The 27968-nt window shown below is 51.9% G+C and overlaps 2 protein-coding genes across 2 annotated transcripts in view; one reads left to right on the top strand and one right to left on the bottom strand.

Annotated features, from left to right (window-relative positions):
* Nucleotide 1: 1 nt before the first annotated feature.
* On the bottom strand, nt 2-27867 carry LOC122390622 (inhibitor of nuclear factor kappa-B kinase subunit beta-like). Its single transcript, XM_043383769.1, has 11 exons — nt 27667-27867; nt 18993-19103; nt 18386-18500; nt 16078-16180; nt 13527-13685; nt 12162-12277; nt 7757-7855; nt 5956-6063; nt 3277-3472; nt 1149-1298; nt 2-58 (listed from the first exon to the last, which is right to left on the bottom strand). The coding sequence occupies exons 2-11, from the start codon at nt 19093-19095 to the stop codon at nt 2-4; spliced, it is 1206 nt and encodes a 401-aa protein (XP_043239704.1). The 5' UTR covers nt 19096-19103; nt 27667-27867.
* The window catches only part of LOC122390631 (F-box/LRR-repeat protein 15-like), a 30893-nt gene continuing 30452 nt past the window's right edge, over nt 27528-27968 (top strand). Inside the window, exon 1 of the mRNA XM_043383776.1 lies at nt 27528-27633. The gene's annotated coding sequence lies outside the window, so the exon portion shown is untranslated. The remainder of the gene's footprint in view (nt 27634-27968) is intronic.

The raw sequence follows: 27968 nt of genomic DNA, 5'->3' as shown, positions 1-27968 counted from the left end.
CTCAGATGTGGTTCAGGGGTGGATTAGTTTCGGACCATCGCACAGGATGGCAGTGACACTGACGACCGCCGGCGCAAACGACGGACATCGCAAACGAGGAGACGGCAGAGCTCGGCGGTATTACAGGTGGCCGACCCGCCGGCCAGCCAAGGTCTCCGTCTGTCTGTCTGTCTGTCTGTCTGTCTGTCTGTCTGTCTGTCTGTCTGTCTGTCTGTCTGTCTGTCTGTCTGTCTGTCTGTCTGTCTGTCTGTCTGTCTGTCTGTCTGTCTGTCTGTCTGTCTGTCTGTCTGTCTGTCTGTCTGTCTGTCTGTCTGTCTGTCTGTCTGTCTGTCTGTCTGTCTGTCTGTCTGTCTGTCTGTCTGTCTGTCTGTCTGTCTGTCTGTCTGTCTGTCTGTCTGTCTGTCTGTCTGTCTGTCTGTCTGTCTGTCTGTCTGTCTGTCTGTCTGTCTGTCTGTCTGTCTGTCTGTCTGTCTGTCTGTCTGTCTGTCTGTCTGTCTGTCTGTCTGTCTGTCTGTCTGTCTGTCTGTCTGTCTGTCTGTCTGTCTGTCTGTCTGTCTGTCTGTCTGTCTGTCTGTCTGTCTGTCTGTCTGTCTGTCTGTCTGTCTGTCTGTCTGTCTGTCTGTCTGTCTGTCTGTCTGTCTGTCTGTCTGTCTGTCTGTCTGTCTGTCTGTCTGTCTGTCTGTCTGTCTGTCTGTCTGTCTGTCTGTCTGTCTGTCTGTCTGTCTGTCTGTCTGTCTGTCTGTCTGTCTGTCTGTCTGTCTGTCTGTCTGTCTGTCTGTCTGTCTGTCTGTCTGTCTGTCTGTCTGTCTGTCTGTCTGTCTGTCTGTCTGTCTGTCTGTCTGTCTGTCTGTCTGTCTGTCTGTCTGTCTGTCTGTCTGTCTGTCTGTCTGTCTGTCTGTCTGTCTGTCTGTCTGTCTGTCTGTCTGTCTGTCTGTCTGTCTGTCTGTCTGTCTGTCTGTCTGTCTGTCTGTCTGTCTGTCTGTCTGTCTGTCTGTCTGTCTGTCTGTCTGTCTGTCTGTCTGTCTGTCTGTCTGTCTGTCTGTCTGTCTGTCTGTCTGTCTGTCTGTCTGTCTGTCTGTCTGTCTGTCTGTCTGTCTGTCTGTCTGTCTGTCTGTCTGTCTGTCTGTCTGTCTGTCTGTCTGACTGACCTGCAGCTGTCCCATGGTAGTGCTCTCCGATATCTCGGCGTGTAACAGCTGGCAGGAGTGTTCACAGAATACCGCTACCACCCTGCGCTGTAGCAGTTCCTGCAGCTGACTGAACACTATCACAGGGCCTGGGGCCGACTCCGACCCGGCCTGCGGAGCGGAAACAGAGGCGTCACAGATCTGACTGGGCAGTGTCCCAGAATAATATTTTGGTTTGGGTGTCGGAGGGGTAAAGTAATCAGTTACCAGGGAGATAAAAGTGGAAAATTGCCGGTCAGGTTAAGCTAAAAACCAGGGATGCGGAGCCGTGGAAATTTCAGACGGCTCCGGCTCCGGCTCCGGCTCCGGAGAAAAAAACGGCTCCGGCTCCGGCTCCGGCTCCGGGTGAAATGTTGTGGCGGCTCCGGCTCCGGCTCCGGCTCCGAGTAAAATGGTCCGGCTCCGGCGGCTCCGGCTCCGGCGGCTCCGGCTCCGACTCAGTACATCCCCTATGCAATCAATTAAATACGGGTGGAATAAAAATTGGATTGGTTATACGCGTCACTCTTTGCCATGACCGGCTCACCGCGTCCCCGCGCAAACACACCTCGGAGAGAACTGGCAGAACAAAGGACTAGGAAGCGATGGCATTGGAAACGCAGTCGCCGCGAATTGGAGTTCACTGAACCATCGTAAGCTGACACCAGTCTCGGGTGCATTGGGGGGTGGGAGTGGGGGGGGGTGGGGGGTGGGGGGAGGGGAAGAGACGGTGCTGGGAGTCGCAGTCCACTGCACCTGGCTTGAAAACAATGGCCGTCACCTGATGACCGGTCCTCATGCTCTGGGGATGCAGTAGACGTGGGGGGGGGGGGGAGGAGCAGACAAGAAGTTGATTGCGTTCGGCTTTTTTCATTCACTTGATGGCCCATGACGTAAGTAAAGTACCATATGTTTTACTGCCTTGTACTGTCAAACCGAACTAGGTCAATTATTTTTTTTCCTCTTCAAAAAATAAAAAGGAGCCGGAGTCGCCCCCTTTTTTTGGCGGCTCCGGCTCCGGCTCCGGCTCCGGGCTATATTGTTTCACGGCTCCGGCTCCGGCTCCGGCTCCGGGCAAAATATGCCGGCTCCGGCGGCTCCGGCTCCGACTCCGGCTCCGGCTCCGCATCCCTGCTAAAAACAGGTGGAAGTGGTAAGAATGAAGGGAAGCATGGATCACCACACATGTGGTAGAATGTAGCTTGTATTTCATGCATCAATATTATGTTTACGACCATGCACGCAGATACTCCTCGTTTTTTTTTTTTTTTAGGTTGGGAGTGGAAAATCGCTCTCGAAGATTTGAAACAAGAGTGGAAAATTGTCATCATTTGGATGTTGTTTCCCACCCAAATCTAGGACACTGTGACTGGGAAGCAGCAGAGAGGATCAGAACAGTAAATACAATAGGTAATTGTATTCTAGGAGTTGTTATTGTCATTTTCTGTCAGAAAAAAAACAACCTCTTCTTCAATATACATATAACATCGGTGACCTAAATAGCGGATGAGATGTCTTTCTTTTTAAAGCCGAGAAAAGTCTGTTAGGGGGAGTATGTTCTTACGCCGCTTACTCCTATCAATGAAATACAACCTTGCAATAAAGGCAAAATCAGGCATGGCTCAACATATGCCCTCTAATTTCATGTGGTCATTCATGTCACCTTTGTACTCAATAAATTTCGACAGAAAACTTTCGCTATAACAGATAACTATTCTATCTTCTACTAATCACCGGTACTGCAATAACGCGTTTCGGGCCGCAGCGCTAACAGAATCAGACTATTGAAAGTTAGTCAGACTACGCAATATGCATGAACTGTGCGTTCCACTCTCATTAGTGTCCCATTGTGTTCCACTCTGTGTGTGTCCCACTGTGTCCCACTATGTGTGTCCCACTGTGTTCCACACTGTGTGTGTTTCACTGCGTTCCACTCTGTGTGTCCCATAGTGTTCCACTATGTATATTTCACTGTGTTCCACTATGTGTGTCTCACTGTGTTCCACTCTGTGTGTTTAACTGCGTTCCACTCCGTGTGTCCCACTGTGTTCCACTCTGTGTGTCCCACTGTGTTCCACTCTGTGTGCTCCAGCACGTGTTTCGGACTGACCTGCGCCGCCCCCTGTGCCGGTGTCGACACCGCCAGTCCAGCCAGTTCCCCCGCCAGCCCCGGCTCCCGCTGTCCTCCCGCTCCGTGAGTGGGCTGCGGGGGGCCGGCGGCGGTGGGAGGCAGCGGCCGGCCGCGCCGCCGCGGCTCCCAGTCCAGCAGACGGCGCAGCCACCCCTCCAGGTGGTAGCGTAGCGGGCTGCGGAGGGGACGGGGGGGGGAGAGAGTCAGTCAGTCAGGGCCTGCGGGGCGGGGGCGGGGGGGTCAGTCCGGGGGCTGCGGAGGAGGGGGGGAGTCAGTCAGGGCCTGCGGGGAGGGCGGGGGGGGGGGGGGTCAGTCAGGGCCTGCGGGGAGGGGGGGGGGGGAGTCAGTGAGGTGGGCTGTGGAGGGGGGGGGAGTCAGACTGACTCCCCTTCCGAAGGGGAGTCAGGGGCTGTGGAGGGGATGGGGGCAGTAAGGGGGCTTTGGAGGGGGCAGTTAGGGGCTGAGACTGCAAAATAGACTAAAAACAGCATACATTCAAATATCTTACAGCCGTACAATGTCGTATGCACCGACGGCGAATATTTTACCCTCAGTCGTATTGGTATAGTCTCCGTTAAACCGGCAGTTGCTGGGGTATTTCGCCACCCGCCGTTGCTGGGGGGGGGGGGGGGCGTTAAACGCCCCCAGCCGATAACTCGAGAACCAATAGGCGCAGCGAAACGCACGAGGCGGCAAACGAAAGAACGCGACGAGACGCTTCAGATGAGTACTTTAAAGTTGAATTTCAAGGTCACAGATCGGGTCAAGGTCAGGTCAAGCTCCTGAAATCGGGCTTTCGGTAGCATATTGGACCTCAGAACCTCGTAATGGGCGCCTCTCGTCATAAACTCTGTCAAAACGGTGCACAATCCTTCATATAAGTGATACAAGAGTGTCAGATCCATATAAGGGTCGGTCAAACATGGGTCAGGGTCAAGGTCAGGTCAATCAGGGAAGAGCATACCCCCGAAAATCAAAACTGGTATTCGCAGTCTATGACACATGCTTTATGGGTAATTTTGGGCGTAGAACACGATGGTGTCATTTATTTTATCATATGTGTACGTGTTTGATTACAAAATATCAATTTAGGAAATAAATGTATCATGGTCGTGAAGTGTCATGAGGTAGCCAAGACTTAGACCAAGATTTTGGAAAATGTGGAACGGTAATAAAAAATCAATGATAACCAGCTGATTGTACATAACATTGGCAGTCTAATGGCGTTTACGGCACGTCTGTATGTCTATTCTGTAATTTTATATGATTTTTCGAGCATATTCCGTTTTTGGTAGAAAACTCATAATTCATGACGTCACTAAAACCTAAATATCTCAAAATCGTTAAGACCGATTCTTTTGAAACTTTGGCACAATATACTTTAATCAATTCCCTACAGGTACCCAAAATTTGGCGCCCCTGCGGCGCGCCGTTTTTAAGCTACAGCGTGGCGAAAAAAGTGGGGGCGTTTAACGCCCCTCCCCAGCAACTCGCGGGTTAAAGGTATCGCTACTCGAAAGTATCGGTATCGCTCCGTGGTTTGACAGCTCCTGGCTTTTGAGGGTTGACTTCAATTAAAGCCAGGGGATTTTCCAACCAGCAAAAGTCAAAGGCTCTCAAACCAGGAAGTGATAGCGGTACCTCGAGTAGCGGTACTTTCAAGGGAGACTACACATATAATTCCGTGTATGTACTACCTACCCCACATCTTCCAGTTCGTACGTTAGTCTGTGTCCATCCCATCAGCAGATACTTTGGCCAGCACCCCATCATGGTCATTTGCGCTGATAGTTATCATATCACCCTCCCTGCTTATTCACGTTCTGTGACCTCTCGTCAGTGTCCCAAAATTTGTAGATGTGGGTGGGAAACGACATCCAAATGAAAATCATTTCCACTCTCACCTCCAGTTTTCAAGCCCAATTTTCCACTCCCAATTCCACCGAGAAGGAGCAATTGCGTGAATGGTTGTTTTGCATCTGTCACAATTGTAGATAGATTAATGTTTTTGATCATTTTCCCACTCTTTTGGGCCTTACCTGACCGACAATTTTTCACTCTCATCTTTTTTTTTGGTTAGCAATTTTCCCCTCTGACACCCAAGCAAAAATATAATTTTGGGACACTGCCTCTCGTGGCCTCCAAGAAACTTCCCGTGATCTCTAAGTACCCTCCCGCGACCTCCAAGCAGCCTTCAGTGCCCTTTCATGACCACTCGCGACCTCTTGTCAGCTTCTGTGACCTCCCATGACCTTCTGTGATCTTTCGTGACCTCCTGTGACCTCTATATGACCTTCTGTGATCTTTCGTGACCTCCTGTGACCTCTATATGACCTCCTGTGACCTCTATATGACCTCCTGTGACCTCTATATGACCTCCTGTGACCTCTATATGACCTCCTGTGACCTCTATATGACCTCCTGTGACCTCTATATGACCTCCTGTGACCTCTATATGACCTCCTGTGACCTCTATATGACCTCCTGTGACCTCTATATGACCTTCTGTGACCTCTATATGACCTTCTGTGACCTCTATATGACCTCCTGTGACCTATATATGACCTCCTGTGACCTCTATAGGACCTCCTGTGACCTCTATATGACCTCCTGTGACCTCAGTTTGACATCCTGTGACCTCTCGTGACCTCCACTCACGGCGAGATGTGGTTACAGACGGATATCTCCGAGCGGAACTGGATCGAACCGTCCTCCATCCTCTCGGCCGCTATATGAGACGGGTCCTTCCGAGATACGTGCTGCATCCTGGCGGCGGAGAATGGAAACACTTACAGTCACTGAGCCGTCCTCCCGGGACAAGTGCTGGCGGTCAAAAATGGAAACACTGAAAACACAAGTACAACTTACGCCATATGACGTGAACAACTGCCACTGCAGTGCTGCAGTGCATTATTAAGTGATGCATGCATATTACCCGATAGTGCAGCATAGTGCAGCTTAGATGAATTCAGGGCAAAAGGCCTCGCAAACTCGGCAAGCTCGTAGGCGCCTACGGACTTTGGCACTGAAAACCTACAATGACAACGGAAAATTAATTACACATGGCTCGTTCATTGGGGTTTACGGGCGCGTCGACTGCGGTGGCCATATACCGGGTGATCATTTGGGAATGAGATAAAGTAAGTGGCACGTGCAGATGTGTATTCAATAGCACACCAGACAAAAGACACGTCATTAGACTCGTCATCGTGGGACATTTTGTACTGCACACTAAGTATACACCTGCAAGCCACTGTTCATCTACAGCAGGTGCTCAAAGTGGCCACCCCCTTCTGAGCGGCACAGCTCAGCCCGACGGCGTGTGTGACGCGCCATCTTTCGCAGCTGCTCTTCGTCCATGTTGCTGGCGAAGTCCTCAACCAGTTCCTTCAGCTGTTCCAGCGTTTGGGGCTCGCTGCGCACGATCTGAGCCGTCACCAATGACCAGAAACAAAAGTCCAGACAAGACAGGTCGGGACTGTACGGCGGCCATCGGTGTTCACTGTTCCGGGAGATGACGCGGCCGCCGAACTTCGAGTGGAGGAAGTCCATCACGGGAGCAGTGACGTGCGGCGGCTTGCCGTCCTGCTGGAACCAGTACTGGTGGCGCGTCGCCCGAGCCTTCACCGCAGGCCACACCACCGTCTGCAGCATCTCCAGGTAGGCGTCGCTGTTGACGGAGCCAGTGAACCAGTGAACTGGCAGGCACTTCCCATCCACCACGCCCACCCACGCCATCACCTTCTACCCCTGGGCCTTCTTGCATGGCACGAGCTTGTTCGGATTCTCTGGCGACCAGCACACGGTGTTCTTCTTGTTTGGAGACGGATGCAGAACAAACCACTTTTCGTCACTCCAGAGTACACGCTCAAACCACTCCTCATCATGGGTTAGCCAGAATTCACAGGAGGCCATCCGCGTCATCTCCCGGAACAGTGAACGCCGATGGCCGCCGTACAGTCCCGACCTGTCTTGTCTGGACTTTAAAGTCCTTGGTGACGGCTCAGATCGTGCGCAGCGAGCCCCAAACGCTGGAACAGCTGAAGGAACTGGTTGAGGACTTCGCCCGTAACATGGACGAAGAGCAGCTGCGAAAGATGGCGCGTCACACATGCCGTCGGGCTGAGCTGTGCCGCTCAGAAGGGGGTGGCCACTTTGAGCACCTGCTGTAGATGAACAGTGGCTTGCAGGTGTATAATAGTGTGCAGTACAAAATGTCCCACGATGACGAGTCTAATGACGTGTCTTTTGTCTGGTGTGCTATTGAATACACATCTGCACGTGCCACTTACTTTATCTCATTCCCAAATGATCACCCGGTATTACACATGGCTAAAATGCACTAACAACAATTTCCTACAATCTAACTGACCATGAAATTAACCTTATGATCTAATCCTCAACACGCGCCAATTGATGTTCCAACTCCTCACAGTGCTAGAGTTTCTCTGTAACTCACCACATGGCTGGAGGCATGTTAGGCAGGAAGGGCCGCACTCCAGTGACTACCTCGTAGGCAACCAGGCCCAGGCTCCAGTAGTCGGCCGTGCAGGTGTACCTGAGATGGGCCGGGGAGGGAGGATAGAATCAGACCGAGATAAGACTCCAGTAGTCGGCATTACAGGTGTACCTGAGATGGAGCAGGACGGTGGTTAGACACAGGCTCCAATAGTCGGCCCGGTACGGGTGTACCTGAGATGGAGCAGGACGGTGGTTAGACACAGGCTCCAATAGTCGGCCCGGTACGGGTGTACCTGAGATGGAGCAGGACGGTGGTTAGACACAGGCTCCAATAGTCGGCCCGGTACGGGTGTACCTGAGATGGAGCAGGACGGTGGTTAGACACAGGCTCCAATAGTCGGCCCGGTACGGGTGTACCTGAGATGGAGCAGGACGGTGGTTAGACACAGGCTCCAATAGTCGGCCCGGTACGGGTGCACCTGAGATGGCCCGGGGAGGGTGACAGAGGTCAGACCCAGACCACTGGGAGTACAGGTGTACCTGATATAGGGCGGGGTGGAGGTTTAGGGTTAGACCGAGGTTAGACACAGGCTCCAATAGTCGGCCCGGTAAAGGTGTACCTGAGATAGGCCGGGAGGGTGACAGGGGTCACATTCAGACCACACTGAGTGTACTGAGTCGAGGGTGTACCTGGGATAGAGCGGGACGGATGTTAGAATCAGACCGAGGTTAGACTCAGACTCCATGTAGTCGGCAGTACAGGTGTACCTAAAGTAGGATAGGGTAAAGTAGTAGGGAAGAGAGCACTATGGCATACTGAAGGGGTTATTAAAGTGACCTGGAGAAATCTATATATTATAAATCCTAAAAAGTCCGCCGCCGTCGGGGTAACTCCCAAAATGGCTTACTACGGCGCCGTCGATTGACGCAGGAGGGTGAAACTTTTGCCACTCGTGGGTCGCGTCATTCAACAGGTCGTATTAAATTTTGGGCACGATGCGGCCGGGGGTGCGCCCGTGGCGCGTGCTCACGTGGTGTGCCATAGGGTTTACACTAGAATCGGCAACAGGCTATTGCTCGGGAACGGTAAGGGCTACGGGGGTGAAATTTTCGCTGTAAGTCGGACGCGTGCACTCAATTGTCGTATAAAATTTTCGAGGGTGTGGGTTCAGCGGTGTGCACGTGGTGCGGCCGCGACCGGCGCCGAGCAGAAGGCACGTGCTTTAGGCTCAGTTGTTCGCTTAGAAAACTGAGTGAAAAGCATCAGAGCCGGGAGGTCGTTGACCTTTGACAACGAAGGCCGACACAAGGCACCCCTCGCCAAGGGGATTCGTCAGTAAATACGATAAATTTGTTTTTGCAATATCTCAGCCGTTTCTGGGCCGATTTAGCTGAAACTTGGACTGTCGGTGGTAGTGTAGGGCAGTGTAGTGTTGGGTAGGGTAGGGTAGGGTAGGGTAGTGTAGGGGTAGGGTAGGGTAATGTAGGGGTAGGGTAGGGTATGGTAGGGTAGGGTAGGGTAGGGTAGGGTAGGGTAGGGTAATGTAGGGGTAGGGTAGGGTATGGTAGGGTAGGGTAGGGTAGGTTAGGGTAGGGTAGGGTAGGGTAGGTTAGGGTAGTGTAGGGTAGGGTAGGGTAGGGTAGGGTAGGGTAGGGTAGAGTTAGGTAGGGTAGGTAGGGCAGGTAGGGTAGGGTAGGGAAGGGTAGGGTAGGGAAGGGTAGGGTAGGGGAGGGGTTAGGGTAGGGCAGGGCAGGGTAGGGTAGTGTAGGAGAAGGGTAGGGTAGGGTAGGGTAGGGTAGGGTAGGGTAGTGTAGTGTAGGGGTAGGGTAGGGTAGGGTAGTGTAGGGGTAGGGTAGGGTAGGGTAGGGTTAGGGTAGTGTAAGGGTAGGATAGGGTAGGGTAGGGACTAGGGTAGGGTAGGATAGGGTAGGGTAGGGTAGTAGGGTAGGGTAGGGTAAGGTAGGGTAGTAGGGTAGGGTAGGATAGTAGGGTAGGGTAGAGTAGGGTAGGGTAGTAGGGTAGGGTAGGGTTAGGGTTGTGTTCAAAAAGGGCCCAACATACAAAACACTTGAACACTCCGCAACTATCACCATCCCTTACAGTTCAATTAAAAACAGCTACCCAAATCTACCCAAATAATACAGCTAAAAATACAAGTCAATCACCCAAACGAATGCACCCGTAACATAACATAACTCAAAACATACAGTTATCGCGTAAACCTGTACCTCTAGTCTATATTATAAATCCTAAAAAATCCGCCGCCGTCGGGGTAACTCCCAAAATGGCTTATAACGGCGCCGTCGATTGACGCAGGAGGGTGAAATTTTTGCCACTCGTGGGTCGCGTCATTCAACAGGTCGTGTCAAATTTTGGGCACGATGCGGCCGGGGGTGCGCCCGTGGCGCGTGCTCACGTGGTGTGCCATAGGGTTTACACTAGAATCGGCAACAGGCTATTGCTCGGGAACGGTAAGGGCTACGGGGGTGAAATTTTCACGCCAAGTCGGTCGCGTGCACTCATTTGTCGTATTAAATTTTCGAGAGGGTGGGTTCAGCGGTGTGCACGTGGTGGGGCTGCGACCGGTGCCGAGCAGAAGGCACGTGCTTTAGGCTCAGTTGTTCGCTTGCCAAACTGAGTGGAAATAATCAGAGCCGGCAGGTCATTGACCTTTGACAACGAAGGCCGGCACAAGGCACCGCTCGCCAAGGAGATTCGCCAGTAAATACAAATTAATTTGATTTTGCAATATCTCAGCCGTTTCTGGGCCGATTTAGCTGAAACTTGGACTATCGGTGGTAGTGTAGGGTAGGGTAGGGTAGGGTAAGGTAGGGTAGGGTAGGGTAGGGTAGGGTAGGGTAGGGTAGGGTAGGGTAGGGTAGTTAAGTGTAGTGTAGTGTAGTGCAGTGTAGGGGTAGGTTAGGGTAGGGTAGGGTAGAGTAGGGTAGGGTAGGGTAGGGTAGTGTAGGGTAGGGTAGGGTAGTGTAGGGGTAGGATAGGGTAGGGTAGGGTAGGGTATGTCATAGGGTAGGGTAGTGTAGGGTAGGGAAGGGGAGGGTGAGGGTAGGGCAGGGTAGTGTATGGGTAGGGTAGGGTAGGGTAGGGTAAGGTAGGGTAGGGTAGGGTAAGGTAGGGTAGGGTAGGGACTAGGGTAGGGTAGGGTAGGGACTAGGGTAGGGTAGGGTAGTGTAAGGGTAGGGTAGGGTAAGGTAGGGTAAGGTAGGGTAGGGTAGGGTAGGGTAGGGTAGTAGGGTAGGGTATGGTAGGGCAGGGTAGGGTAGGGTAGGGTAGAGTTAGGTAGGGTAGGGTAGGGTAGGGTAGGGTAGGGGTAGGGGTAGGGTAGGGTAGTAGGGAAGGGTAGGGTAGGGTAGGGTAGGGGTAGGGTAGGGTAGGGTAGGGTTAGGGTAGGGATAGGATAGGGGTAGGGTTGAGTTCAAAAAGGGCCCAACATACAAAACACTTAACACCCCGCAACTATCACCATCCCTTACAGTTCAATTAAAAACAGCTACCCAAATCTACCCAAATAATACAGCTAAAAATACAAGTCAATCACCCAAACTAATGCACCCGTAACATAACATAAATCAAAACATACAGTTATCGCGTAAACCTGTACCTCTAGTATTTATGTAAAACATCACAGCTTTATAACAAGCTCGTTACATGAACCCGCAATTAACGTTTTAATTATTGTTCTAGACTCGGCTAGAACGAATTATCGTTCAAGACTCGGCTAGAACGAAACTCTCCCCATCCACGTAATGCTACCCATCAATGCTCGCAGGTCTCGGGTTCTTCCAACAGGGAGTACTCAGCTCCCTGCCCAACTCGCTATCGCTGCTGCTGATTAATCCCACTCACAAGTCTCCGATAAAAAGATCCACTCCAATTTACTTCCGTACTTTTTTGGAGAAAGAGTTCGGGGATTAGGTACTGCCAGTGTCCCTGCCACCTTCTCCTTCCCTTTTCCCTAACCTAACGAGCTCCTGCCTTTTCATCCTCTCTTACTACTACTGTATAATATTGCCCAATCCTCATCCCTCCCGAACTTGTCAGTGAGTTCCGGCACCAGCTAATCTTGTCCAATGATTTCGATAGCGTGAATGATAATGAACGTTGCCCGAACGAATGAATAAATGGATGTTAAATAGTTTTGAATGTTACCAAATGCCGCGAGCCGACTGCGCATTCACGGCATTTGGTAAGATTGGGCCCTGGTACTGTAACGAAACTCTACCCTCCCATCCCCTCCCTTCCATTTTTATCCCTTCCCTTCCTTACTTGTTAGTCAGGAACAGCTCCGGTGCCAGGTACTGCCAGTGTCCCCTAACCTCCCCTCCCTTCCTTACTTGTGCTCCGGTGCTGCGGCCCTACCCTGTCCTCCCCTCCCTTTCCTTACTTGTTAGTCAGGAACAGCTCCGGTGCCAGGTACTGCAGCGTCCCCACGAACGAAGTACAGACGCTCGACTGGTCCAGCTCCTTGGCGTACCCCAGGTCGATCAGCTTATACAGGGGCTGCGGCATCGTGGGAGGCATGTTCAGACACTTAATCAGCTGGTACAGGGGCTGCGGCAGCGGGGGAAGCGTGCTCAGACATTGGTCAATGAGTGGCCCGACAGAAGAATATATGGATGCATAACAGATACATAAAGATATATCAAACGACGGTTTAACCCGGCGGCCGCTGGGCCTCCGCGCCACCCGCCGGCCGCTGGGGGGGGGGGGCATATAGTTGCCCCCCCTTCACTTCCGCGACGATATCGTCGCAACGCGAAGGGATAGAAAAGCGAAACTTTGCACACATCTTCCTGAATACCTAGCGAAGGTTGTGTCCGAATTTGGTGTCGATCCCATTTGAAATGACGTCACAGTGACGTCATAAGTCAAATTATAGATTTGCGACTCTCAGTTTCCTCACGATACATCAGATATATGGGACCGAATATAAAGGGCCGATTATTGGTTAGGAACTAGATGGAAGTGTACTTAGATGTTTTAGGATGACAGCAGGTGCTGTCTAGTTCATTTACAGTTGAGTTTCATGCTCAGCGTCATCAGAAACGGTCCATATCGGAAAACGACAAAACTTTATGACGTCACTGTGACGTCATCTTAGGTGCTACAACCACCAAAATTTCTACAAACATTGCCTAGGTATTCATTTGAAACTATGCCAAGTTTCACGTTCGTAGCTCATCAGGTTTCGGAGATATTCCACAAAACGTAAAGGGGGGGGGCAACTTTATGCCCCCCCCCCAGCGGCTCGTGGGTTAAGACTAAATAATCGTTGAAATTTTAGATATTAAGTATCGATAAACTTTACCCAACACATCTTTCGCAAATAGCACTCTTTAATTAACGACATGTCCCACCTTGCTAACGGACGCTTATGGACAACTGGATGCTTATGGACATAATCATTCACCCTCAATAGCAATACACCTTAACACATCAGCTGCGGCATAATCAACAACATTACTAGTCAAAGAGTCTAACGTCATTTGTCGCAGCATCACAAAAGATCTGCAGTACGACGTCCTCTGTTCCACTGACGTCATATGACGCGCCTCACCTTGCCATGCATCGTCTGCAGTACGACGTTCTTGGATCCACTGACGTCATATGACGCGCCTCACCTTGCCGTGCACAGTATGTAATACGACGTCCTTGGATTCACTGACGTCATATGACGCGCCTCACCTTTCCATGCACAGTATGTAATACGGCGTTCTTGGATCCACCGACGTCATATGACGCGCCTCACCTTGCCATGCACCGTCTGCAGGACGACGTTCTCAGGTTTCAGGTCCCGGTGGATGATCCGCAGACCGTGGAGGTAGCAGAGTGCGTCCGTGATATCACTGAGAAACTGGCGGACCTCCAGCTCCGGCAGGCCGCAGCAGTTCTCCGGCCGCAGCAGCACCTAGAGCGTGTCAAATGACGTCAGTGGGGAAACAAGCCGCAGCTGCAGTACCTACACACGCGTCAAAGGACGTCAGTGAGAGCATCAGTTAAAAAGGCGCAGCAGTAATTAATTCAACTTCGGAAGCAAGTTGTTATCGTCACAGTAGCGGCGGAACACCTTCGATTAAGGGGGGGGGGGCACTACCGACTTTTGGTCCCATTATTTCCATGCAACGCCATAGGGCTAATGTTAAAATGCCAAAATCAAAGGGGGGCACGGTGCCTCGGTGCCCTCCCCGTCCCGCCGCATATGGTTATCGATGCAGATATCTGGTTAAATGTAACGGCAGCCCTTGTCATGATTATGCTGCTGTTATCCTAAAATGATGCTGTCATATTTAAGAAAAATCTGCATCAAGTACTACCCTAGTAAAATTCTATCAAACATGAACGAGGGCACATGCTGACGACAAATGACCATTGTGGTAACCAAAAAGCGACGACAGGTCCACGGTTACAGCAGCAGCTGCTGCTCCAATAACGTCACTGGTCAAGCATTAAAATGAAGACGGCCGGGTAAACAGCTCAGAAAAGAGCAGCGCCTTAAAAATCTTCCGTCGAAAGATGACTTCTGCCGGTCAGCTATGCAGTGGCACGAAAACCGGCATCAACAATGTGTGGTGCGTTTGATTTACAGCTGCGCTACCACGTAAGTCTTCGTGAGTCATAGGATATTGCGGGTCATCAAAAAATAACGCGCGTTTGTCAGACGATAAATATGTAACGACGAATTAATTCCCGCACGGGTTCCCAACACAGGACATATATAAGTACAAGTGCTCCTCGACGTCCACGTTGTATTTAGTGGTAAGTTTTTATCACGCAGCTACCTGGCAATCTCAGTAATTGGGTCGAAAGTTTGAAACCATCCCATTCACACAGAACACTTGGCAGCACTCATGTCTTCACTCCCCCCCCCCCCCCACTCATGTGAGTCACACAGGGGTGTCAGACAGAGGGGGGTGCCGGGTGAATCACAATCCCGGTTCATTGTCCTCGGGGGTAGCACAGAGCATTCCGCTTCAGGTCCCCAACGCCACACGTGCAGCCAGTACCTACGACTAAACCTCACACAGTGCGTTGGCCTGACCGTCTCACCGATCATATCATTCACCTACAGACATCAGCAAGGCATGACGTCAAACGGCCTCTAACCCACTCCGCCCTCCGCGCGTCTCTGAACGCTGAGTCCGCGGCTACTCCTCAAACAGAACTATGCTGCTGCTGACCCACAGACGCACAGAAAACGGCACACAGTCACCGCTCCACTCCGCCTCCGAGCGTCTCTGAGTCTGACGCCGGCCCTCTAGTAAAACCACAATTCTGGGCAACCAGCCTCTCTGCTCCCAAATATGGAGAATGGAGCTATCCAAACAGACTGTCTAACTACTTCTGTGCACTAATAACTTCGCTTGGCTGATGATATTTCAATTTTCAAATAGCAATTGTCTCACCTTAAAAAAGCATGCCTTTGGCAACTCCAACCTGACGAACTATTCTGACCTATTACCCATAGGTGTGTCAGACAATGTCAGCTCCGATGGAACTGGCGTCCCCAAAACGACACACGACTGTCCCTCAGACTATCCCTGACGTACCCGTCTGAGGTCTCCTCCCTCGCAGTACTCCATACAGAGCCGTACATACAGATACTATCCCTGACGTACCCGTCTGAGGTCTCCTCCCTCGCAGTACTCCATACAGAGCCGTACATACAGAGAATATCCCTGTCGTACCCGTCTGAAGTCTCCTCCCTCGCAGTACTCCGTACAGAGCCGTACATACAGAGACTATCCCTGACGTACCCGTCTGAGGTCCCCTCCCTCGCAGTACTCCGTACAGAGCCGTACATACAGAGACTATCCCTGACGTACCCGTCTGAGGTCTCCTCCCTCGCAGTACTCCATACAGAGCCGTACATACAGAGACTATCCCTGACGTATCCGTCTGAGGTCTCCTCCCTCGCAGTACTCCGCACAGAGCCGTACATACAGAGACTATCCCTGACGTACCCGTCTGAGGTCTCCTCCCTCGCAGTACTCCAGAACCATAATACAGAGACTATCCCTGACGTACCCTCTGAGGTCTCCTCCCTCGCAGTACTCCATACAGAGCCGTACATACAGAGACTATCCCTGACGTACCCGTCTGAGGTCTCCTCCCTCACAGTACTCCATACAGAGCCGTACATACAGAGACTATCCCTGACGTACCCGTCTGAGGTCTCCTCCCTCGCAGTTCTCCATACAGAGCCGTACATACAGAGACTATCCCTGACGTACCCGCCTGAGGTCTCCTCCCTCACAGTACTCCATACAGAGCCGTACATACAGATACTATCCCTGACGTACCCGTCTGAGGTCTCCTCCCTCGCAGTACTCCATACAGAGTCGTGGCAGGGCGGCTGGGTCCAGCTGAAAGTCACCAGGTAGTGGCATGCAGCTGACGATGCCCCTGGAAACACAGCGGGCAGCGTCACAGAACAGCATTATTGAGCAGCATACAACCGGAATTATCTCTTAACCCGCGCCCCACTGGGGGGGGGCTATTTATAGCCCCCCTCCCGTTTTTCTGCAATAACTTCCAAACCGCTTGACGGATCGACGCCAAACTTACAGTACCTTCGGCTGCATCAATTTGACACCTTGTGTCAAAATTTACACTTCGTAGCTACCATAGGTCGGCCGGAAATGACGTCAGAGTGACGTCATGTTCGTCCGATTTCGACGCAAAACATTGAACCACGGCAATCGCTCCCAAGAGCTCAGTTTTTAAGCTAGATCCAATTTCTTTGCATGAAAGGACTCAGAATCGACCGCGCTATCAAACTGCTATCTCGAATTTTCAAAATTTTGAAAATTTCGAAAATTTGATATAATAATATTCAAAATTTGTATTTTTATATTTTTTTCAAAAAGTTTTTGACTTTTCGACAAAACCGGAATATATGTGACAGAACGCATGATTATGACTAACTCTAGCAAGTTTTAGCTAAATATTTTCAAAAATGGCCAAGTTATACGCATTATTGCAAAAAATTCACAATTATTAGTTTTTCAAATCAATTTTTCAGTACGTATTTGACATCGTACACCAATATAAATGGCACCATCGTGTTCCTGAGCTCAAACTGCATCCAATAGACACCTTTTTTGTTGAAAAATTTTAACTTCAAAATTTGACCTTTTTTGACCTGAAAGTGACCTGACCTAAGCTAAATTCGACTCAAAATGACCTCGAATGACACAGACGACATCAAATTCGAAATCTATGGCCTAAATGGACCATAAAACATGTGTCACGTGACCGACGCATGATAAAATATTTTCGTGACCTGTGATGACCTGACCTTGACCTGAAAAACAAAGTAAAAGCTTGGTACCCTCAGGGTATCTAGAGCATCTGTTTAAGAGTGTGTGTACCAAAAATGAGCCTGATCTGACTTGTAAGACGGCGGCCAGAGCCCAAAATGTGAACAAGCCAAAATGCTAATAATTTTTACTTTGACCTGACCTGTGACGTCATCGGTGACCTCGAGGTCAATGAAATTAGGTTTCGCTGGACAGTTTTTCCGGGGCTATCAGACGCCGTTTGAATTTTGACGATCGGCCCAGTAGTTTCGGAGTTAGGAGGGGGGCTATGAATAGCCCCCCCCCCCCCCCAGTAGGGCGTGTTTTACACATGAGACCCCAGTGGGGCGCGGGTTAAATACTTCTCCAAGGGACGGTGTTAGTCACACAGCTCATAGCACCAGTAAAACACAAAATACAACTTACAAGACTCTGCCAAAGACAAGCCCTCGCGAGACATGCAGACTATCGTGCTCTGGGAAAACGGTGGGAGCCCCTGCATCCCCTCGCTTCACGTTCAATGAATAATTGATTATGGCGTGGACAGCATTCGCTCATAGTGCACGTAGCGGCACCTGCTGGCGAAGTTCAAACAGAATATCGCCGCGTAACTCAAACTAATCCGATCTCGCATTTCAATATAAATCAGGGTAGCTGTTAACTTTACTATTTCGAGGCACTTCTATTAGAGTTCCAGATTAGTTAATTAATGAATAATTGAAGGCAATGAAATCAACTGACATAAAACGGGATCGTATGACCTTCTATTGTGTCCCTCCACCACAATTTACCTTTCCCTTTCCATCCCTTCCACTCCCTCCCCCACAGACAGCCAGGGAGCTTTAGATACCTTGCAGAGCCCACAGTACCCACCTGTGGTTCACAGGCCCTGTAGAGCCCCAAGTACCCTCCCCCGCCCCACACACCTGTGGTTCCCACAGAGCCCCGAGTACGCACCTGTGTTTTACACAGAGCCCTGCAGAGCCCCGGGTTCACAGGCCCCCCACCTGTGATTCACAGCCCCCCCCCCTCGGTCACCTGCGGTTCACACAGAGCCCTGATTACCCACCTGTGGTTCACACACAGCCCTGATTACCCACCTGTGGTTCACACACAGCCCTGATTACCCACCTGTGGTTCACACACAGCCCTGATTACCCACCTGTGGTTCACACAGAGCCCTGAACCCGCCTGTGGTGGTTCACACAGAGTCCAGATTACCCACCTGTGGTTCACAGAGTCCCACAGAGCCCCGGGTTCACAGCTCCCCCCCCCCCCCGGTGATTCACACGGAGCCCAGAGTACGCACCTGTGGTTCAGTTTGAGCATGATCTCCACCTCCTTTCTCCATCTGTCGCGGACTTTGGGCTGTATCAGCGCCTCCGTTCCGGAGCCGGGCTCCCCCCACCTGCACTGCTTGATGGCTGGAGAGGGGGTGGGAGGGTCAGAGTCGAGAGAGGGTCAGAGAGAGAGAGAGAGAGAGAGAGAGAGAGAGAGAGAGGAGAGAGAGAGAGAGAGAGAGAGAGAGAGAGAGAGAGAGAGAGAGAGAGAGAGAGAGCGAGAGAGAGAGAGAGAGAGAGAGAGAGAGAGAGAGAGAGAGAGAGAGAGAGAGAAGCGTGCACTCGGGAGTCCTGGACAGAGGGGAGAGAGAGGAGCACAGACTCTGGGCTGGACAGAGAAAGAGACTATACAGACTTCAATTGCCATGGTCATTGTTCACAATTATGACTTGTGTGTCATCCTGTCACTATTATTTTCTTCTTCTTTAACTAGAAGCAGGCTCACGATACTGGCATGAACGAAGTTCACAATGGTATTTATGGACACTCCAGATGTATCTTGCCTACCTATCTACAAGTGTAAGACATTAAGGAGTGAGCCGTACAGACTCCAAACTGTGAGCCGTGTGGACTGACCGATTTTCTGGTCGGTGGTGACATTTCTCCAAAGTACCACCATGCCGAAGCCGCCGGAGCCGATGTCCTTGACGCGCTCCCACAGTCCCACCATCTCCGGCATCCTGACGGCTGGGCCGCAGAGCTCAGGTCAGGTCAGGTCAGAGAGGTCAGGTCAGGTCAGTAGGTACTCCCATAGACCCGTTCAGGGCAGCGGAGTCGGAGTCGGTCGGAGTTCTGACCGGAGTCGGAGTCAGAGTCGATTTTGGTCGCCGGAGCCAGGGTGGGAAGCACCATGGCATATAGGTAATGAGTTAAATTTTTTTTTGAAGTTCGACCCTCACTGTAAACATCCTTTGAACACAGCACGATTATTGCTTGCTGAATTAGGTACCTACTGAGAAAACTGGTTGGCGCACATTGTATTACATGCATGATTCATGTTTTAAAAATAAGTTTTGAACACCGATGATGTACCGTTATATAATACACCGTTCGATGCATTAATTAGTTCAGTTAGGTATAATTCCTGGCAAGCATAAGAGGCGGAACGGGGAGGGCACTGGGGCACCGTGCCCCCTTTGATTTTGGCATTTTAACATTAGCCCTATGGGCGTTGCATGGAAAGAATGGGACCAAAAGTCGGCAGTGCCCCCCTTAATTGAAGGTGTTCCGCCGCTACTGCTGGCAAGTTGTGTATACCCGTGAAGTTGCAAACATTGGCAAATACGAGCTGAGACTTGAGGGTCTGGGGAATGGGAGCCAGGTAGTAATAATTTTGATAAAAGTTGATCGTCTGTCAAATCAATGTGCGCCAAACAGTTGTCTCAGTGATTCAGGTAGCAATCCTCGTGCTGTGTTCAACGAGACGTTTAGAATGATGGTCAAACTAAAAAAAAAAAACGAACTAAGTACACTGCATACACGACAGCAGCACGAAACGTTTCGGCACCCACCAAGCGGGACAGCCTTGACCGCACGCTTCGCGGCTTCATGTCACGCACCCCAGGTGACACCGCACTGGTGCGCACGCTGGGGCTATCCAGATTTCTCGGGCCCGGCAGGTCAGAGGGCTGCTCCGGGACATGAAGCGAGGCCGTGCCCTCGGGACATGCCACCGGACCGAAGGATCTGTTTATAGGCGGATCAGGCCCGTGTACCCACTGTTGTGAGCTGGCCCAGTCGGTGCGGCGGCACAGTATCCTGCCCCTGTCGGGTCGCGGTGCGGGCCGCAGCCGAGCCGTGCGGGCCGCGGCCGGGCCGTCCGGCCTGCCGCCGCGGGGCAGGCCGATCACGTGATCAGGTGTAAGCGGCACCTGATTGGTTGTTCGTTGTATGTGTGTGTGTGTGAGGTCGATGTCGTGTGTTACTGGCATGGTGGGGTCAGTGTGCTTTCGGACTCGTTCCAATACAGTCTACAGACCGCAGCTCGCCTCTCAAGAGATCACCAGGGCAGGATCGACGACGACATCACATGGCTCAGCCGACAGGATTGTGGTCGAACGGTGTTGTGCAGTGAAGTGTCGCCCTTACATGCAACGAGCGGTGGTGCATAATCCTGCACCCATCCCACTCGTCCTTACCTGGGAAGTCATCTTTTCATTCCTCCTCTTGGGGTGATTGAGAGTGGCGGCCGAGGGTCTCACCATCGAGACAGTCGGTTCGAACTCGCTTCCCGTGTCTCGCCCTCGAGACGCGGGTGCGGGACTCCTCTCATTCAAGGGGTGCGACCAGTCGGCTCCGGCTAACCTTGCCATCAAGGCGCCGGAGTATCACTGATCTGTCCGCATTCAGTGGCCTCGCCATCGAGGGGCTGAATTGGGCAGTGGCTGGCGCCTTCCTCGCCATCCTTATTTATTCCCATTACTCATTTTTGTCGGTCCTCCTGCCCAAACACTTCAGAGGACATCGCGGCGACATTTCTGGTACTTCCTGATACTTCTGCTCTGCATGGCCTACAGCCTACGCTCTAGCTGCAAGATGGATCAGACGGACAGCACTGGAGAAGAAGGCGCACCACCATGGCTGACCAAGCTCGTAACCGGACTGCAGGAACAGCATCGTCAAGACCTTCAACTTTCAAGCACAAAGGGAACAACACCAGCAAGACTTAAATCTACTGAGGGCTGAGATGCAAGGTTTGCGTTTGCAAGACGAGGCTACGGCATCGGACGCGACCGGGGCGGCTCCTGGAGATGCTTCTTCGCCTTTTGCTGCTCACAACTCTGAAGAGACCCGAGTGCCAGTCGTACCACAGAATTCACAGAGTTCTGCATCATCTGATGTGGCTGTGGTGCCACCTACAGTGAGACCGCCTGCCGTATCAGCGCCTAGCAAGTTGTCAGAGTCCATCAGCCTCGGAGACTTCAGAGCTTGGAGATCATCTTGGAATGACTACAGCAGACTCTGTCAGCTTCAATCCTTCAGCCGTGAGGATCAACTAGCGTACCTGAGGGCGTGCTTTACCGAAGACATGCGTGCAACCTCCGAGCACGCCATCGGCATCAGAGACAGCGACTCCGTCCAGTCAGCACTAGACAAGATTGAGTACCATCTGCGCCAGCAGCGCAGCATTGCTATCGACCGAGTGAAGTTCGAAGAGCGACGACAAGAACAGGATGAGTCCTTTGATTCATTCTTGGTTTCGGTGAAAGAGCTCGCCGCTGACGCGGAGCTGTGCTCTTCATGTACAGATCAGCGGCTCACCACCAAGATCATGTCAGGGCTGTACAATCAGGAAACACGACGGAAGCTCCTGGCCCTTCGCCCGTTCCCAACGCTAGATCAAGTCACAGATATCTGCCGTTCAGAGGAAGCCGCCCAGGTAAACGACCAAGCCTTACAAGACGTCATGAGCAGAGGCCAAAACGTCTTCAGCATTTCTCGTCGACCTGAGCCAGGCCAGCGAAGTCCTTCACGTGGACGTGCAAGTCAGTCATGCGGACGCTGTGGTCGGGTCAATCACCCACAAGGGAACTGTCCTGCAGCAGGTCAACCCTGTTTCTTCTGTGAAGCCATCGGACACTTCGCTTCGGTTTGCCGCAAAAAGCGAGCGTCTCAGCAAGCGCAGGCTGCCACAGAAAGTTCCACGAGATCACGCAGCAGACATCGCCGTGATACCAGCCGTGCTGGTGTGCCACAAGTATTCGTCAGTAGTCTGCACCACAGTCTGCAGGCTCCTAAGATCGCCATCAAGGTGGAGACATCAGACGGTACATTCATTGGTGACATCACTGCAACTCCAGACTCAGGTGCTGACATCACGGTCATGAGCTCAGCCTCTGCACACAACCTAGGGATCGACGACAAGGAGCTGTCCAAGCCACCAAGTCTCAACATCACAGCTGCCAATGGACAGTCCATGCAATGTATTGGCACCTTCAAGGCCATCCTTCGTTTGAATGAGAGAGCAGCTGAAGACACAGTTCACGTCTTCAAAGAGACGAGAGGGCTTCTGCTCGCATGGTACACAGCCAAGAATCTCGGAATCCTACCGGACCACTACCCACAGCCTATCCCGCTGCCTCGTGAACCCTCTGGGACAAGGACGACCGATGTTTCTCCAGTCGAGTCAAAGAAGTCCAGCGAGAAAAAGAAGCGACAGAAGCAGCTCCGAGATGAGCTGCTCAAGGAATTTACAGACGTCTTCACATCCGACAGCAACCCGTCGCCGCTGAAGCCCATGACTGGCCCTCCGATGGTCATACACGTCAGGGAGGACGCCACACCGTTCGCGGTGCGCACGGCCCGACCTGTGCCGTTCGCATGGAGAGACAACGTGAAGAGCCAACTGGATGATATGGCTGCCCAAGGAATCATCGCACCGGTGGGCGAAGAGTCCTCAGAGTGGTGTCATCCACTCGTTTTGGTAGCGAAGTCTGACGGTGGTGTAAGGATATGCGTCGATTACACCAAACTCAATCAGTTCGTGAAGAGACCGCTACATCCACTCCAGACTCCAAAAGAAGCTGTTTCGAGCATCCCCGCGCGATCAAAGATTTTCTCAACGCTGGATGCCAAATCCGGCTACTGGCAGCTCCCCTTGTCCGAGGATAGCCAGCATCTCACAACCTTCATCACTCCCTGGGGGCGCTTCAAATTCCTGAGAGCGCCTATGGGATTGGTATCGACAGGCGATGAGTACTGTAGACGCGGAGATGCTGCCCTTCAAGGACTGGATCACATCGTTAAGGTGGTGGATGACATCCTCGTGTACGACGAGACGTTTGAAGAGCACGCAAACCGTCTACGTGCTGTCCTGGGCAAGTGTCGACGGCACAACATCACTCTCAACGAAAAGAAGTTTTGTTGTGCGATGGAGGAAGTCCAGTACTGTGGCTTCAAACTGTCATCTGCTGGAAGAGAAGTCGACCCTGGGCAAGTCACAGCGATCTTTCCCAGCCCCACTAACATCACGGAGCTGAGATCGTTCATGGGTCTGGTGCAGCAGTTCGGCGACTTCTCCAGCGAAATCTCCTCGGCAGCTGATGCACTTCGGGGCCTCCTGAAGCCGAGCAACGCGTTCGTATGGACACCAGATCACCAAGTGGCATTCAACAACGTCAAGAAGGCGCTTTCATCACCGCCCGTTCTGGCTCATTACGACCCGCTACTTCCAACTGTCCTGCAAACTGATGCTGCTCGATTGAAGGGACTTGGGTATGCCCTTCTCCAGCAGCATGGTGACCACTGGCGTCTGGTCCAATGCGGTTCCAGGTTCATTTCGGATACAGAGTCTCGATATGCCATGGTGGAACTGGAGCTGCTGGCGGTGGTGTGGGCCCTCAAGAAGTGTCACATCTTCTTGCGGGGGCTGCCACACTTCACTGTCGTCACTGACCATCGGCCACTGATAACGATCATGAACGACTACACCCTGGACGTAGTCGAGAACCCGAGGCTACAACGGCTGAAAGAGAAGACCAGTCTCTACAACTTCACAGCAGTGTGGCAAAGAGGAAAGGAGCACGTCATTCCCGATGCGCTGTCACGTGCTCCTGTTGAAGAACCAACGCCTGAAGATCGACTGCTCATCCACTCTATAGAGCACCACGTCCACTGCATGTCTATCGCTGTCATCAGTGAGGTCTCCAGCCAGCCTCCACATCTCCCAGACCCTCGACTCGACGAGCTGAGAAGGACAGCACAGCAAGATGAAGTCTACCAGCAGCTCCTGCTCGCTGTCTCTCAGGGCTTCCCTTCTTCGAAAGACATGCTTCCCCGCCCTCTCCTTCCTTTTAGGAATGTTCGCCACGAACTTTCCTCGCATGATGGACTGGTCCTGAAAGGTTGTCGCATCCTCATCCCCAACGCCTCTCGGAAGAGTACCCTCGAGGCTCTCCACGATGCTCACCAGGGCATCGAGCGCTCCAAGAGACGAGCTCGCCAAACAGTCTGGTGGCCTGGCATAACCAGCGACATCGTCAACACAGTCGGCAACTGCGCCGCCTGTCAAGAACGCCGGCCCAGTCTTCCTCAAGAGCCGATGGCAACTGAACCTCTCCCATCAAGGATTTTCGAGGATGTCTCGTCCGACCTCTTCTCCCATGCTGACAGAGACTACTTCGTCTACGTAGACAGGCTTTCTGGCTGGCCGATCATCCATCAACTCCCACGGGGCGACACGACAAGCCATCAAATCATCAAGGCTCTCCGAGAAGCCTTCGTCTCGCTGGGGGTTCCCGTCAGGCTGCGAACAGACGGTGGTCCTCAGTACAAGAGCCGAGAAGTAGCCAACTTCCTCAAACGATGGGGTGTGCAACATGTCATCTCGACTCCCTACTAGCCCCAGTCCAACGGTCACGCGGAGTCAGCAGTGAAACTGCTAAAGCACCTGGTCTCCAAGACAACTGAGGGTGGCTCGTTCAATGACATGTTCTATCGAGGACTACTAGAACTGAGGAACACGTCTCGAGCCGATGGACGCTCGCCAGCACAGATGGTCTTCGGTCACCCTATTCGCTCCTGAGTTCCGGCTCATCACAGCACATTTGCTGCTCAGTGGCAGCAGCATGCCGACGAGTGTGACTCCAAAGCGGCCAAAGTCCTCAACAAGGCACAGAGACACTACAACTCTTCGGCACATACGTTGCCATCGATGAAGATTGGGGTGCACGTCAGGATACAAGATCCGATCAGCAGACGCTGGGACAAGCTCGGTACCATCGTCGGTGTCGGGGACCACAGGGACTACTTGGTCAAAACTCCGAGCGGCAGAGTCCTCTGGCGTAACAGGCGTTTCATCCGGTCATCGCTCCAGCCGCCACTGGAGGCGGCTGGAACGCCGTCAGCAGACCACCAGAGTCGCGGAGGACCACTGAGGACGCCATCAGAGGAACAGGCCACTGCACCGCGACGCCGAGTCCGGTTTCAGCTGCAACCGGAGTCGGTTCTGCGCAGAGGCGGTCGTCAGAGACGGCCGCCAAACCGCCTGGGCTTCGACGACCACTGATGGGACTGCCTCGCCGGCAGTCCTGAAGAGGGAGGAGATGTTGTGAGCTGGCCCAGTCGGTGCGGCGGCACAGTATCCTGCCCCTGTCGGGTCGCGGTGCGGGCCGCAGCCGAGCCGTGCGGGCCGCGGCCGGGCCGTCCGGCCTGCCGCCGCGGGGCAGGCCGATCACGTGATCAGGTGTAAGTGGCACCTGATTGGTTGTTCGTTGTATGTGTGTGTGTGAGGTCGATGTCGTGTGTTACTGGCATGGTGGGGTCAGTGTGCTTTCGGACTCACTCCAATACAGTCTACAGACCGCAGCTCGCCTCTCAAGAGATCACCAGGGCAGGATCGACGACGACATCCCACCCACGGCCTGGGATGCTGGCTGGCACAGCGTTAACCCACGCACTACTGGGGGAGGAGGGGGCGGGGTGGGTGTTGAGTCCGTGGTTTTCGTGAATGTTTCAAAACTCGGCGCTGCCGCTTTGAGCACACCTTACCATACATCTGTTCAGCATATATGCTAAAATTTCAGACCAAGGTCAATGAAGGTCAGGTCAATAGACCATGTCAAGTGACCTCACCTCATAACAAGTGACCTCACCTCATAACAACACACTCCAGAGCGAGCCAAGAAAGAAGCCTTCATCTTTGGTACGTCAGACAAGTGCCTGAGACAAGAAGCCCTGGCCAGAGACCCCGACTTGCAGACGCTCATCAAGTCGGCCTTGGGATATGACAAGGCCAGGAAATCCAGCGACGCAATTCAGTCAGAAGTGGGAGAGTCTATGGCACGGGTAGCCACCAGAGGGCGCCACAGCATCAAACAGCCAACGACAACACCCAGTGGTCAGGGAGGCTGAGGTGCTGGCCCACGTGTCAGGTGTAAGAACTGCCCACCGCACTACCGACCGCACCCGCCGGGCCGCTGTCCGGCTAGGGGTAAGACGTGCGCTCTCTGTGGTGCGAAGAATCACTTCATAGGAGCTACAGCGCAGCCATTAAGTGATGTGGAGCTTGAGGCTCAACACTACAGGTGTGGATAGATAGTGGACAATTTCTTTGCAGTCACGTGAATAAATATGGGCATTCTTATAGCAGGCGTCTCACATGCTGCCACCCTTTTATGAAAAGTCTCTAGACTCTTCATTTCTTGAGATATTTACATGAATTTCTCTTTAAGTTGTAGGTTTGTAGGTCGTAGGTTTGTAGGTTGTAGGTTGTAGGTTGTAGGTTTGTAGGTTGTAGGTTTGTAGGTTGTAGGTCAGGTTAGGTCAGGTTAGGTTATGTTTAGAGATCTTAAAGGAAAAGGGCCACCTTTAACATGGGGATTGAAACTGAGATAGCCATCTTGTAGCCCGTGTCCGAAAACCTACCTGTCTTCCTCCTCACGGCCGATTTCGGCCTCCATTCGTAGTTATCGGCAATTTTAAAAGAAAATACGCCAGGAATGCGTCCTTATCCCAGGAATGCGTTCTTATCCGACAATAAAGCCACCCGCGGCGAGGCTTTGGTTTTTTACCAATCAGCTCCAACCAGCTCAGCTTTAACCAATCAGCTTATCTGACACAATCCGACGAGTCTGTCTTCTGAACGCTGATTGGCTTGAGTGTGACGTCATCGCTATGCCATCATACAGTAGGTGCCGTAGAGAGTATCAACATAGTACCAATATGTTAAATAGTTTTAAATACTTTTTCGCGAATTGTGCACTTCTGGCACCAGTTTTAAAAAGAAAATGAAAAATAATAATGTCAAAATGAAAAACAACGATATCTTCATATTTCACGAAGGTGGCCCTTTTCCTTTAATAGCGAAATTTGAGGAAATTTCTCAAGAGCAGGAGAGTCTAGCGACTTTTCACGAATGGTGGCAGCATGTGAGACGCCTGCTATAATAATACCTAAATATGCCCTTTGCTGCCCTATTTTCAGATTCCACGGGATGTGTCACCGACTGAAGGTCGCCAAGAAGCCAGCAGTCAGCCGTGTCCGGCGCAACCACTTCACCACCCGGGTTGTGTCAGACTGGAACGCTCTACCAGAGGAAATCGCCTGCTCGCCATCGACCAATGTTTTCAAGAACCGGCTGGACAAACACTGGAGGAATTATGCCTTCGTCGTTCCACACCAGTGAAGACTGTTGACGCTACCCGAGCTCTCTACGACGGATCCACCGGGCAATCCTAGTGCCTTCAATGATCCCCAAATATCAGGTATCAGGTATCAGGTAAATGAATTTTATTAAAGTTTCACAGCTCACCTGCAGTCTGCACTTAAACTTCCGCAATCTGTAAAATCAAATTTCACAGCTCAATGTTGACAGTGTAGGTAGCAGACCATTACGTATGGATTGAATCCCCAGTAAACTACAGGCTTATTCAAATTCAGAAGTTCTTGAACTAATTTACAAACATTGAATGCACACAAATTGTTGCAAGTGCAATGAAGCGCTGATGCAAAAGCAATGCAAAAGTACACGGAACAAAATTGTTATCGAATTCCCAACGACATGTTCAGTTCAAATGCGGTCAGATTAGTTCTTCGAAGCCACTTCATTTTTGA

This window comes from Amphibalanus amphitrite, unplaced genomic scaffold, assembly GCF_019059575.1.
Source record: "Amphibalanus amphitrite isolate SeventyFive unplaced genomic scaffold, NRLGWU_Aamphi_draft 000403F_arrow, whole genome shotgun sequence".
Taxonomy (NCBI): domain Eukaryota; kingdom Metazoa; phylum Arthropoda; class Thecostraca; order Balanomorpha; family Balanidae; genus Amphibalanus; species Amphibalanus amphitrite.
This window is presented reverse-complemented; position numbering and strand designations above follow the sequence as displayed.